Source organism: Spinacia oleracea, chromosome 1 (assembly GCF_020520425.1).
Source record: "Spinacia oleracea cultivar Varoflay chromosome 1, BTI_SOV_V1, whole genome shotgun sequence".
Classification (NCBI taxonomy): domain Eukaryota; kingdom Viridiplantae; phylum Streptophyta; class Magnoliopsida; order Caryophyllales; family Amaranthaceae; genus Spinacia; species Spinacia oleracea.
Window position 1 is genome coordinate 48,615,822 of NC_079487.1, and position 14,544 is coordinate 48,630,365.

The 14,544-nt window shown below is 37.2% G+C and overlaps 2 protein-coding genes and 1 long non-coding RNA gene across 3 annotated transcripts; all 3 read left to right on the plus strand.

Moving 5' to 3' along the window:
* The first annotated feature begins 6,274 nt into the window (after window positions 1-6,274).
* Window positions 6,275-8,370, plus strand: LOC110791152 (protein FAR-RED IMPAIRED RESPONSE 1-like). Its single transcript, XM_021995905.2, has 3 exons — window positions 6,275-6,295; window positions 6,371-7,979; window positions 8,231-8,370. The coding sequence occupies exons 1-3, from the start codon at window positions 6,275-6,277 to the stop codon at window positions 8,368-8,370; spliced, it is 1,770 nt and encodes a 589-aa protein (XP_021851597.1).
* A 24-nt stretch (window positions 8,371-8,394) lies between these two features.
* Window positions 8,395-9,287, plus strand: LOC110791151 (protein FAR1-RELATED SEQUENCE 6-like). Its single transcript, XM_021995904.1, has 2 exons — window positions 8,395-9,196; window positions 9,244-9,287. The coding sequence occupies exons 1-2, from the start codon at window positions 8,395-8,397 to the stop codon at window positions 9,285-9,287; spliced, it is 846 nt and encodes a 281-aa protein (XP_021851596.1).
* A 1-nt stretch (window position 9,288) lies between these two features.
* LOC110791148 (uncharacterized) lies at window positions 9,289-9,850 on the plus strand. The gene is made up of 3 exons (XR_002534021.2): window positions 9,289-9,407; window positions 9,512-9,616; window positions 9,718-9,850. It is a non-coding gene; the product is annotated as an uncharacterized lncRNA (long non-coding RNA).
* The last annotated feature ends 4,694 nt before the right edge of the window (window positions 9,851-14,544 follow it).

Sequence of the window (14,544 nt, forward strand, 5' to 3'; positions counted from 1 at the left end):
TCGGCACACTATTGTTAAGAGAAATGTCATTTTTTTTATGAAGGTTTTGAGGGGTGTTGTGGGTAATAATAAAAAAGTTATTTGCCATCTTTTGGCTTTTTAAAGGGTAGAGAAATACTTCCCCCGTTCTTATTTACATGACATAATTGGGTTTATGACACTATTCACACAAATTTCTTTGACTTCATTTTGTGATTTATATTTAAGAAAAAACATAGTCGTGTGGGGTTTTATTAGATTCGTCTCAATAAATATTTTTTAAATATCAACTTTTTATAATTTTTTCTTATCCATAATTGGAGATATTAACGTTTGAAATCATGCATTGGGAAACGTGTCTATATAATTGTGTCATTTAAAAAAGAACAGAGAAAGTAGTAAACTTGAGAAAAACAATACTTTCTCCGTATTTATTTAAGAGATACAATTGGCCGCAGTGGCGGATTTTTCAGGGGGGCATATGGGGCCTGGCCCCTCATAAAGCCCAAAAAAATTTCCTTATAAAAAGCAAACTCAAAAAAGCCCAGCAATGTAAGGATTATAATATAATTGATTCACATACCATAGTAGCAACTAGCAAGTAGCAACCGATCAAGTTGACATCAAGAAATCTTACTCCCAAGTGGTCCCACCACTTACCTTTTTTTTTTTTTTTTAGTTCTTTTATAATTTTGTGAGGATGTGTCTTTGTACGTAATTTTTACATTAGAAAATCAACGCATGTACTTTCTTACTCCATAGCAAAATAACTTTAACAAACTCTAATTTTCTAATTTTCAAATTGACATCAGGAGTACTTTTCTTCTTTAATCAAGGATTTTTGTTAAGCTTGTTAATACTTACTCGTATTTTATTAGTAACTCTTAAAGTTTTAGTACAAAATATTTTATTGATTATTTTAAATTGTTAAAAACATGGACCTGTATTATTTAATTTTCACGTAAGCATGATGTTCTGACACTCAATTTTTTTCTTCATAGAAATTCATAGAAATAGTTTTTTTTAATTATAATATATATATATATATATATATATATAATGAATTTCAAAATAATATTCCTATTGTATTGTTTTTATTCTAGTTGTATACTTGTATTTATACTGCTTCGTACATATTTTTCGTGTTTAAGTTATGTTGGCCCCCGAAAGAAAAATGTTGAAGATCCGCCACTGCTTGGCCGGGCATGGGTATTAAGAAAAAGAATTGAATGAAATAAAGTAATAAGACAAGTGGGGTTGAGTAGATATTTTAATAAGAAAAACAAGTGAGGACCATGTCATTTTAGGGAGTGGGGGGTGGGACCGTGGGGGTGGGGTGTAGATATATTATTTAATTAGATGGTGGGGTTGATAAATTACTAAAAATGGCAAGTGTATCTCTTAAATAGATACGGCCGAAAAAGACAAATGTATCTCTTAAATAAATACAGAGAGAGTAAAACAGAGGAAATAATCCGTCAACAGAAGCAAACAGCAAAGTAGAAGAAAGTAAAGGAAATAACGTAATACTGTTGGATTTAACTAAAAAAGAATCCAATCATCATCATTTAGTATAATTATGTTAATTACATCCAACCACATGAAAATAATTATCAGTACTCTATTTTAATCTTAACAAAAAGAAACTTCCATTAGACGCAATAATTCTCTTTTGATATCATTAATTTTTACAGTACTTATTATGTAGCCAGGTTAGCTTGTTGGTTAGGCCAACTAATTTTAGATAAAGGTGGATTTGCTTGTTGGATGTACCTTTGCAATTTTATTACTACGGAGTAATAGTTGTCTACATTCAAGACTTTAGAAAAGAAGATATCAACATTCCCTTTTTTTGGATGTAGTTATCGTATTGCAGTACCACGTAGTTTGAATTGTACAAATATAGAATTAATTGGTTTTTATTACCGGAATATTTGGGATAAGTGTTAGGTTATCAACGATTCAATTGGCATGCGGAAAAATTATAATTCACATAATCAATTAACATAATTGAGTATAAATACAATTAAGGTAATTTTGTGAAACACTACCTTTAAGTTTGGTGGTTCTGTGAATTGCTACCTTTTAAAAAAACTTTTTAAAATTTAACTACCTTATAAGTTGAGTTTATTTGACTAACACTACTATTTGACGTTTTCCGTTAATGTTTTCCGCCTTGTATTTCTTCTATTCTTTTAAACCTCTCTGTTCATTTGTCGTTTTATTCATTTTCCATATTAAATAACCGTTGTAGTGGAGTTAATAGACGGAACCCAAATTCTTATATGAGACTGTCCTCACCATCAACTGATGGTGAGACCAGTTCACACTTGCGAATTTAGGTATGTTACTTCTATAGTTTAGACATGTTACTTTTTTTTTTTTTTAATGTTAGAGGAGGTATTTTTTTAGTTTAGGTATGTTACTTCTATAGTTTATACATGTTACTTTTTTTTATACGGAGTAGTTTTAGGGGAGATAACTTCTTAGTTTAGGTATGTTACTTCTATAGTTTAGACATGTTAATTTTTTTTTTAATAATTTTAGAGGAGGTATTTTTTTAGTTTAGGTATGTTACTTCTATAGTTTAGACATGTTACTTTTTTTTTTTTTATAATTTTAGATGAGGTACTTTTTTAGTTTAGGTATGTTACTTCTATAGTTTAGGCATGTTACTTTTTTTTATATAATTTTAGAGGAGGTACTTTTTTAGTTTAGGTATGTTACTTGTATAGTTTAGATCTGTTACTTTTTTTTTTTAGTTTTAGGGGAGGTACGCTATTGGTTTCGCGCTCGTCACACCATCAAGTTGATGGTGTGACTGGTCTCACAGGAGACGCGCTGTAGACGGAAAACATTAACCAAAAACGTCAAATGTTAGTGTTAGTCAAATAAACCAAACTTATAAAGTAGTAAAATATAATTTTCTTTTTAAAATGTAGCAATTCACAAAATCTCAAAATTAAACATAAAGGTATTGTTTCACCAAATTTCTTAAATCATGCGTGCTCTCCCTAGCTGCTCCCTAACCGAACAAGAACAAGCTTAGGACTGCAAATTTTGTCCCTCCGTAGATAATCCACATCATGTTCGACAAACAAGAATATCAATATAAGGTTTTATGCATTCGGGAACTCACTTTTAGGTGATAGGCAATGTGTGAAAACTCATGTGTAATTTTATGTACACAAGAGACGTATATATAGGAAAAAGGAAAACCCTAGGATGCCAAAACCCTAGAATTAGGATTAGGAAGTATTTGGAAAAACCCCAAAAAACCTTAGGTGAAATCTGTCGGCTAGCTTGATGCCTTGCGGCCCAAGTTTCTTATTAAGCAAGCAACCTTGGCGCCCTAGCACGATGGCGCCCAGCGTTGGGCTGGCGCTGTGCACGCAGGCGCTGGCCTCGTGAACTAGCGATGGCCTTGCACTGGTCCATGGGTGTTAGCGCTTGCGTGCTACCCCTAGGGCGCTGACCTGGAGTTGGCGCTAGTCTAGCTTGCGCTGGCACATGCTCTGGCGTTTGGCTGGCGCGCGCGCTCTCCATTAGTCGTGTTGCACGCGGCCCCTTGTCCCGTGCTTCCGGCTCATGGACTGAGCTTTGCATTTCCGATTCGCTTTCCAATTCCAGTAATATTTAAGATTCAAACAATATTTCCGTTTCCGGTAATATTTCTGATTCAACCAATATTTCCGATTTCGGAAATATTTCCGTTTTCGAATATTTTCTATTTCCGGCAATATATCCGTTTTCACCAATATTTCTAGGACAAATTGTTTTTTACCACCTACAAAAATCGAATAATTATTTTTTACCACCTAAAAAACTAAAACTTGTATTTTACCACCTAAAAAGTAAATAAAACTTGTTTTTTACCACCTGAAAACGAAAAAAAAGATGAAACATCTATGTGTGGCTACCTAATTCAATCTTCCTCCAATGTTTTACACTCCCTATGTGATATTCTTTAAATCATTCACCCTTCACTCTTTATTTCCATTGAATTTGGTCAATTTTGTGAATTAATGATGGTGAAAAATTATGTTAATTCATGGAAGTTAAAGAAGCGGAGGAAGAGAATAGAGTTATATACATGAAATCGTGGAAGAAAAGAACATATCAGAAATATTACCGTTATTGTGACTCCCCACACATAACATTTTCATCTATTTTTCCATTTTTCAGGTGGTAAAGTAAGTTAAAATTTTTTTTAGGTGGTAAAATACAAGTTTTAGTTTTTTAGGAGGATTTTTTTTATTTTTTTTGGTTTTCTTAGGTTGTAAAAAATAATTTGTCCATATTTCTATCTTCAATACGAAACAAACCATATTTCCTCTTTCGTTAATATCTTCGATTCCAGCCATATTTATATTTCCGATACGAAAAAAATTTCTGTTTCCCGCAATATCTTCATTTCCGTTTTATAATTCCGATAATATTTCCGATACGAACCATATTTCCTCTTTCGGCAATATCTTCGTTTTAGACTATATTTTCTTATTTTCTTTTTGATGGTTTGTTTAACTCCCGCTGAACCCAACTTCCATCATATCCGACTATCCATTATTAGAGTTTTTACTGAATATTATATTCACCTAAATACTTGATTCGTTCACGTACTATTTGTGCGACCCTACGGGTTCAGTCAAGAATTAGCTGTGACATTAATAATATTAATTCTACTTGAACTGAACCGGCCTCTATGTAGGCATTCAGATCACTTGAGCTCAATGAATAATTAACTTGATTAATTAATTTTGAACAACATTTATTAGACTTCACATTAAATGCATTAAATGAAAACTTGGAGGAAGGACGTATTTCCTTCAATAAGAGAAGTGAAAACCATAAGATTTAAGGGTCGTGGTTTTTTCTCCCACTACAAATTTCTCTTCCTTCTTTCTACAACTCTAGGACAAACCCTATCTCATGCTTGTCGGCGGCTTGAGTTCTTCGCTCGACTCGGGTCGCCGACGAGCATTCGTTCTTTTTTTCATAGTTAGGTTATCGCTGGTGAAGGTAGAGGTTGCTTTCCACCAGATCGCGAAGCTAGGGTTTCTATTTTGGTTTAATGAAAAGGTTTCACCTGTTGTTTTAGGTTCTTCGATAGAGAAGAGGAAGAAGAGACCAAGCAAGGAATTGCCGGAAGCTTCAATTTCCTTCTATTGTGCATTCATCTTAACGAAAACCACCTGATTATAGGGTATGTTTCTTTAGTTGGTTCAACCAATCAAGGAGTTAATTTAAATTTGTTCGTTCTTGGGGGGTGTACGGATTGCGTTCACAAATTAAATTATTCTGAATCTTGCCCAAACATCGCCATAATTAATCTCCGACAAAGGTAAAGTGCCGCCACCTTTAATTCGCAGGTAAAGGTTAAGTTTAGGGTTATGGTTTTAATTTCGGATAGAACTAGGAGGAAGTCTTTGTGTATACTAGGAATACCATTTAAATGGTATACTAGCAATAGAATAATACTAAAATCAGAAGTGGGGTCATTTTAGTTAGAAAAGAAAAAGGAAATGGGGGTTAATTCTTAGCGCCATGGAATTTTGGTGAAATTGTAAAGAGAGAGTGAAAATTTCCCCAATTGCGCCAATGTCACTGCTGAAATTTTAGGCGGCAAAAATGGTGAAATTATTTGCATAATTTTTTTCCGTAAACTTTAATTTCTATTCTGTTTAATTTCTTCCCCCAATTTCTTCCCCCAATTTCATAATTATCTTTCAGATCTGGTTTGTTTGATTAAAAATTTGAAATCCGTATGAATGAAGCCCTCGAATGTGGAAGCTGGGCTCACCTTGTGTATGGTGTTTGTCATGAAGTAGGCGTGGATAAGTTGGCCAAAAATTGGTAGGCGCCGGAAATGAGAACTTCTAAGGAGGGTGAAGGAGTGGTTGGAAGCAAAAGGAGGTTGCAATTAAACTAGGTATGTTTCCAAGTTTCCGTAATTAGTTGTAAATAAACCAAATATTTCATTTTTTCATACAATAAATGCATTCAACTATTAGTGGAAAAATAATTTCGAAATATTTATTAAAACGAGGTCATTCAATTCAGTGAGTAGAGACTGAGAATTAGTTATGGTATGAATTTTTTTATTATCCATGTTATAAATTTGAGTAATGTTGAAATTACGGTTTGAATTTGGTTACGAAATATGGGGGAAAAAATTAGGATAAAGATGATTGGGATAATAATTAGGATCTCAACGATGATTGGAATAAAATTTAGGGTATTGTTATTGATAAATTGTGAAATTACGGAAAAAATTTTGTTAAAAGAGGAAAAGGCAATGGGGAACACGAACTCATTGGTAAACATTTTTAAGGTTTGGTATCGGAATCCTGTACCATACTCCAAATTAAACACAATAAATTTCATTATGTAGGTTCTTGAATTGGATGGGGAGGAGGAAGAGTTGTTGGATGATGTAGGGAAATATTGTAGTGATGATGGGTTTGACGAAGATGATGGGGTAGGTGATGGTGTAGAGTCTGAAGATGGGGGAGTTGAGGAGGTAGAAGTTGGTGAAGAACGTTGGGAAGATGACGAGGATGATGTTGTGGATGATTATGATGAAGCATTAGATGAAGGAGATGAATTAGATGAAGAATTGTGTATTGAAAATGATGATGACCTGAATGAGGTTAATGATGATAATTATGATGAATCCGGAGAAATGGGAGTGGGGCGAAACACTACTTGTATGGAGGATGGAGACATTGGCGGCCCTGGTGATGGAGATGGGGTTTCAACCATTAACGCAGATATGTATACAACTCCTACGAAGCGGAACAAAGGTCCCGTTCTACCGACCCCTTCTGTTGGAATGTCTTTTGCTAATTGGGAAGCATTGAATAACTATTTTCGATCCTATGGGGAGCAACAAGGTTTTGGTGTAGTGTGTATGGGAGGGAATAAGAGCGGGGTGAAAGACAGTGAAACAGGCAAATCGAATTCCCTGAGGACCTATGTTTGGAGGTGTGAGTGTCATGGAAGGCCAAAATACCGGCGGATGGTGAATGGCAGGGTAGTTACCTGCGCAGAGGAACCAATTCTTAAGAGGAAGACAAAGAAGTGTAGTTGCCCTGTTATGCTATATGGGGCTCGGACCAAAGAGAATTTATGGGTTGTGAAGAGTGTTGTTACTGAACATTTGAACCACATTCCCACTCCTACCAAGTCTAACCATATTTCCATGTTCCGGGTCAGGAAAATAACTCAGACAATCCTGAAACAGATTGAAAATGATCACGTTTCAGGTGCACCTGTGGCTCAGATTTTCAATAACTTAGCGGGAAGAAGGAATGGTGTAGAGAATATTGGTTTTACGAAGAAAGACGTGCATAATATTTTGAATAGGAGGATGCGATTGAGGCTACGAGATGGGGATGCTGTTGCAATGATAAATTATTTAGATAAAATGACAAAGGATAATCAAAATTTTTTCCATCTCCACCGGCTTGATAAAACAGGGAAGTTGCAAGATGTAATGTGGGTTGATGCTCGTAGCAGAGCCGCGTATGAGTATTTTGGGGATGTGGTTTGTTTTGACTCCACGTACTTGACAAACAAGTATGAGTTGCCATTTTCGAACTTTGTTGGGGTGAATCACCATGGGCAAACAATTTTGCTTGGATGTGCATTAGTGTCTCATGAAACTGCGGAAACGTTCGTTTGGCTCTTTAGGGCATGGTTGTCTTGTATGGGGGGTAAAGCTCCCGCTGCTATTATGACCGACCAGGATGCGGCTATGAGGAAGGCAATTAGAATAGCAATGCCAATGCCTAAAACCAGACATCGTTGGTGTATGTGGCATATTATGCAGAAGTTCAGCCGAAAATTGGGTTCGATGACTGATTTTCCCCAAATAAAAGTTGCCCTACAGAATGTCATATACAACAGTTTGACCCCTGTTGAATTCGAAGAAGGTTGGGCTGAAGTGGTGGAAACTTTCAAGCTGAAGGAGGCTAAGGAAAGCTACAAGTGGCTAGTAGGTATTTATCATGGTTTGGTACTACTTTTAATTCTAATCGTGATATGGTAAAGTATACATCATACGAAACCGCGATAACATTTTGGATTGGTACACGTTTTCATTTAATTATGTACCAAACTGCAATAAATATTTGATTTACATGTGCAATGTGGTAGGTATTTCATATATGGCATTGTCTTTGGTGAGAATGTCTTTCATGTTCAATTCCTTTGTTGTTAATTTACCTAATGACCTTTTTTAAATGTATAGGGTTGTATAATCAGCGAGAAATGTGGATACCTGCATATGTGAAGCATATTTTTTGGGCGGGGATGCAGACGACTCAGAGGGTTGAGAGTATTAACAGTTTCTTCGACGGGTACTTGAAGAAGAATACGAGATTATATTAGTTTTCTCCTAGGTACTGCAAGGCCATGGAAAGTAGGGCCAATGATGAAAAAGCTGCTGATGTGAACTGCTGTCGTTTTACTCGGTCTTTGGTTGGAGAGTTTGCTGTGGAGAGGAAGTTCCAGAAACTATATACGGATGCGAAGTTCGTTGAAGTCCAGATCCAATGTATGCGGGTATGTTACGTAACACCTATTACTTCGAAAGTAGTTTCTGATGTGGAGGTTGAGCATACGGTGTCTGACAAAGTATGGGTATGGTCCAAGTTCTTGAGAAAGGAAATATCTTTGGCAGGCCGGAAGCGTATATACGTCGTGATGTTCAACAAGGAGACCTCATTTGCAAAGTGTGACTGCAAACATTTCGAGTGCCACGGCATTATGTGTAGGCACATCATTAAGGTGTTGGACATGGAGGATGTGGAAAATGTGCCTGCTGGATATATAGTTGACCGATGGAGGAAAGATATACAACGCAAGCACACTCTTGTGAAGGTTGCTTATCACGATCCCGAGAAAACAGAAGAAGTTAAGCGCTATGACCGGATTATGAATGCGGTGGAACCTGCTGCCCTCCGTGGATCACTTTCCAAGCAGAAGCTGGATTTGGTCATAGAAGGTATTATGAATATTGTGTTACGTCTTGATGAGAGTGATGCTCTTTCAGCAGTTGGTGATAACGAAGCTGGTGCACTGACTTCCGGGGGGAACAGGATGGCGATTGTTGGTCCTACGACACCAGGCTCCGTTAACAAACCTCCAAACAGCGTTGGGGATGATACTACCACACTTACCCCCCCTGTTATGGTTAAAGATCCTGTTCCACGCGGTGGTTTAAAGGCTCACAGGACTCGTGAAAAAGATTTTTACAACCAGGTGAGAATAAAAACCCCGCAAGGAAGCAAGTCAGGAAAAACTAGAGTGTTGTACCACAAGACTTTCCAGAAACCAGCAATTGTCAGAACACTTGCCTTCCTCAACACAACTACGTGCAGCCGCCAAACACCTTCCATCCTGGTTGGGGATCCCACGATCAATATGTGAGTGAATCACATACGCTACAAATTAAACTTAAACAAATATTGATGTGAGTTTGTGATATTCTATTTAAACAAATATTGATTTGAGTTTGTGATATTTCCAGGGGTATAGTGCTGATTACCCGCCTCAAATGGCTGGGCAAGTAAGGGGGACTATGGTATACCCTCAGCAGAACTACAACAATGGGGTATCTGTTCAACAGTTTCAGGTGATTTTTTTTGTGTCCTTTTGTACCACTCATGTTATTAAATGTTTATTAACCGTCAACAACATTTAGCTTGTATTTATTAGCGTTTGACATGTATACAGTCATCTGGAAGAGTAAGTGGAGTTGTTGCCACAAATTTGTTTCCCTCAGGACAGACAGAAATTCGCATGTCTGTGGGTGGGATTCGTATGACCCCGGAGGGTGGTGACGTACTTTTGTCCCAAGACCGTTGTGGTATATCAATGTAACAAAACATATCTCGTGGTCCAATTGCCCAAAACCTATCCGGTTTACACATGTCCCAGAACATTAATGGTGTGCAAATGTCGCAAAACTTGAGTGGAGTGCAAATATCTCAGATGTCGCAAATGTCCCAGAATGCTGGTTCCATTCGTTACTTCACCAGTAACAGCAGCAACAGAGGTGGAAATTATCAAGAGGCCGGGACTCATTGTATGCCTGCAAATCATAACCAGCACCGGCATAGTTTCCAGGTTGTGAACGAAACCTCCCATGGGGATCACCGTAGTTATCAACCAACTACTAAACACTTGTTGCAGTCCAATCCGGGTTTTTTAGTCAATGAGGGTGGGTGTGGAACGCATTCTATACATGGCGCCAGTGGTAATCCAGTATTCACTCAAGACCTGCTCGGTTGTCATGACCTTACGAAGAATTAGAATTGATTTCCATGGTGAAATCCACCCAATAAATCTACCTTTGTGGTATGTTATTTGAAGTTGATTGACTTCCATCCAATAAGTCTGAATTATGGCGTGTTACCATTTGAAGTTGATTGACTTCCTCTGTAACCATATGATTCAATTTGTAACCCAATTTGGGGTTTACAGGATGTCGTAACTTAAATAAGGTTACTTTAGATACTTTCGTAAACTGAATTTTCATAATTGACACAGAACTCTGAATTACTTCGTGTTTGCTATGTACTAAACCATGTATAATTCGGTAATTTGGTACCCTACTTCGTGTTTGCTATGTTTTACAGTATTTGTGTTAGTGTTTTTGCGGTATCTGTTATAGAACGACTATTTGTTAAAGTTATAGGGGTACTACATCTTGTCGTAACACCAGTACTTTTTTTTAAAAAAATAAAGACGAATAATACGTATGAAGAATAAGAATAAGACTAGTAATACGAAAAGCATCATCCGCAAAATATTACATGGAAGGCAGCGCCGCCTAGGTTGAAACTATAAAATACACCTATTACATTTCCGACGAGCTAAAGGTAGGCAATGTCTGAACAACAACAAATAACTTACCTGTTACTATTACGCCATAGAAGTAGGATAGAAAAATCTACCCAAACCTAATAACTAAATACGTCATGGTGATGAATACTATGCCGATAAATACTACGCCGTAGTTAAGCTAGTACCTAACTAAGTTCTTATACTATAGGTAAAAACCACCCTACATAATAAGTACTACACACATACTGATGGGGAAAATTGTGTATAATAACTCCAGACTCTGGCGCTTACAGTTCCAGTTTACGCGCAAGTGGTTGCTTCTGGAGCTTCACCGACTGCATAAATCAAATAAACGATTACAATCAACTTAAATGTTTTCTAATTGTCTACATTACATAGTTCGTATGAGACATAATAATAGCGGTAGCGGTACCATACTCACCCATAACGGTACCATACTCACCCATAAAATACCGGTATGCATTGTAATGCAGTACTATGTACACCTGTTTGGTACTATGGAGTCAACCCAATGCAGTAAGCATACCTGTTTGGTACCCTAATGGAAGTACCAGACGGTGTAAAACAAAGCGTTGGGAACCGAAATAAGAAATTAAATGAAGTACCTCAAATAAGACAGTAAACAGGAGGTTGGCCGAACCCAAATCAGATTCATTGTAGTTTGGTAACAAGTCGTTTCCCCGCCACATAAGGACTACCCCTCCGCATTGATTCTCAAACCATTTGGATTGATATTCTCCTGGTAAGTTGCTAATTAGCTCCCTGCAGTCGTTGTTACTTATTCGGGCTTCAGTAACGACCATGAGTGATGGATGGTGCCTTGCAAACATCTCAAAGAAGGTGGCTCTGAATGAGGGTCTGGTCATGGATAGGTTGTTCCATGCAACGACCACCGTACCTCGTGGTATGAAGGCGGAAACCTCCGTCCCAACCATAGTCTTTCCCTCTAAGCACACCTCAGTGTAAGCCCGTCGTTTGGTCTGAAAATACCTTGGAACAACAGTAATTTCCACCCCAGTAAACGTATGTTCCACACTCATAACATGAATAGCATGAGCGTTGGATGCAATGAAAACGTGGCTCCTGGAATCAGGGAAATTGTACACAGGGAGGTCGTCCACAACTACAGCTGGTCTAGAGTCTACCACAGCGAGGAGGTTGTTCGGGTACAACAACCACGACCCTTGTGCAGCAAGCCGGTTGGAACACCAATCTAAGTAAGCCCAAAACCCAAGATGCATATTAGGGTGGTCCGTAATTAAAGGGTGGTGTGCAGGCAGGATTTTACCTGCAGAGGTGACCATCACAGAACAAGGGAACATAACAGGGTGGTAAGGCAACTTACTAACGGCACAATAAAGCTGGATATTCAGGTCAGTTTTGATTGCGTGCGGCACACAGAGACCATTTTCTGCGTCTTCGACGTCTATGGAGTAGTAAGTGGTGTTGTAGTTTAATTCAGGCCCGTTTGAAGATTTTGGCTGCTCGAAGTACATTATGGCTTTTGGGTGGCAGAGTAGTGTTCGGCTGCTATCACAAACAAGGATAGATTTGCCTTTGTCCATTTTTGGCAGGTTTGCCGGTGGAGAATTTGGAAACAATTAGGGTTTGAACAGCTAGAAGGAGAAACAAGTGGGTTGGTTTGAGGAGTCCCCACTGGAAGGAGGTTGTCAACTATAAAGGGAAGTGAACACTACACTAAAGTTGTCGGTGAAAAAACGTAGTGAAATAAATTCCTAACAACCTAGGTGGGTTAAAAAGTTATTACGTCGTTTGGTACCACCATGTTTACTGATCTTATTACTTGGTACCGCTCCAGAGTACTTTTCCAGTAAATGCAAACTACTGCAATTTAACGTTATCTGCATAATTGTTCTTATTGTTGAGTGAAATCAATAGTTGAATGTTGAACACAATTTATCCGACTTTGGTGATATTTTCGTTTGATTCAGTAGTTTGGGACACTAATATTGTCGGTATGGAACAACAGACTACTAAGAATCGGATTTTAGGGTTATGTGTTGTCGTTACTATGACTTGTATAGGACACTATTATTGTCGGTATGTAACAGTAGACCACTAAGAATTGGATTTTAGGGAAATGTGGTTTCGTTATCATAAGTAGTTTGGGACACTAATATTGTCGGTATGGAACAACAGACTACTAAGAATCGGATTTTAGGGTTAGTTACTATGACTTGTAGGACACTAATATTGTCGGTATGTAACAGTAGACCACTAAGAATTGGATTTTAGGGAAATGTGGTTTCGTTATCATAAGTAGTTTGGCACACTCATATTGTCGGTATGGAACAGTAGACTACTAAGAATCGGAATTTAGGGTTATGTACAAGTTAGTGATATGTTTGAAGGTAAAGGGTGTAGGGTACTTTAATGTGTTAAAAGTCGGATATTATAGGTCTTTAATTTGCCGTGACCTATTCGACACTAGGGTGTCCGAACATTGTTAACTCATATTTGAAATGACTCCAAACCCAATATTAGTAATAAAATGTAATGATTACATTTGTGAACTTTTATTAGTATTAGTACCTCATTAATAGGTTGTTTACGTCTTACAATATAATGTGTTTATGTCTTACAATATGTGTTTAAAATTGAAAATTCTCACGTCTTAGAATAAAATGTGTTTACGTAACAATATAACAATGTAAGATTACATGGTTGTCTTAATTTACGTATGTTATGATGTTCGATGATGTTATCCTGATATTTATATTCAAAATATCAAGTGTTATTAATTTATGCAAATACGAAAATTGAAATTTTATGATTTCATGATGACCACGATCTGTACGCATACGACCATACATTACACTTAGTAAGACTATTACTACATAATTATATACATATGTGGTTATAAAATGATAATTACCTCCTAAGTGAATGAATTAGGTAAATCTAAGGTAATCGGATTGAATGGATTTTTGAAATCAACTATCGGGTTCTTAACACTACTAAGGTTTGTGAGCGTTTTCGGATTTATACCGTCATTGGTTAGATTTTCAACCCTAGACCCAAATGAGATTTGGGCGACTTCTCGACCGGGTACACATTCAGTCCCTTAACCAATACGAATAATTTACCAATGCGATTAATTAACCGATACGATTAATTAACCAATACGATTAATTAACCAATAACAAATACGATACATTAAAAACTAATTTTAAATTAAGGTCCCAAACGTACGAAATGGCCTATCCCAAACAACGTAGTAATAGGAGAATTCCAAAATTAATTTGAAACATTGAGCGGGAATTTTCCCGCCTCCCTCAGTAAAAATTCAAAAGTGTTGGAAGCTTGTCAAAGAATCTTTGACTTTGACCACCACAGCTATATAAGCCACAAGAAGTTGGCCACTTCCTAGCTCATTTTAAATAATTTAAAATCAAATAACGCCGGCTAATGTCTCATAGTTCTAATTCCCTAAGGTCACCGCCGACAAACGTGGGATGCGTAGATGGCCGGAAGATGCTCTGGTGCGAGACGATCAGTTGTCCAACATGCATCACTTGCATAACTGAACTAAGGATTTCACAGACAACCACAAATCCACATAAATTATATTTTAAATGTCGATTTTGTGGGTGGTTCCGGTGGGTTGAAGATCACAATTTAATAACAGAGGAAAACATGCTGCCATCGCGTCTTGTTGATGTTGGGCTGGAC

Bases quoted from the DNA above. Each gene is read 5' to 3' on its own strand.
- LOC110791151 (XM_021995904.1), top strand. From the start codon at position 8,395: ATGGAAAGTAGGGCCAATGATGAAAAAGCTGCTGATGTGAACTGCTGT. The intron at 9,197-9,243 runs GTGGTTTAAAGG...TTTTACAACCAG, and splicing joins TAAAGATCCTGTTCCACGCG to GTGAGAATAAAAACCCCGCA.
- LOC110791152 (XM_021995905.2), top strand. From the start codon at position 6,275: ATGGGGAACACGAACTCATTG. The intron at 6,296-6,370 runs GTAAACATTTTT...TTCATTATGTAG, and splicing joins TGGGGAACACGAACTCATTG to GTTCTTGAATTGGATGGGGA. The intron at 7,980-8,230 runs GTATTTATCATG...TTAAATGTATAG, and splicing joins AAGCTACAAGTGGCTAGTAG to GGTTGTATAATCAGCGAGAA.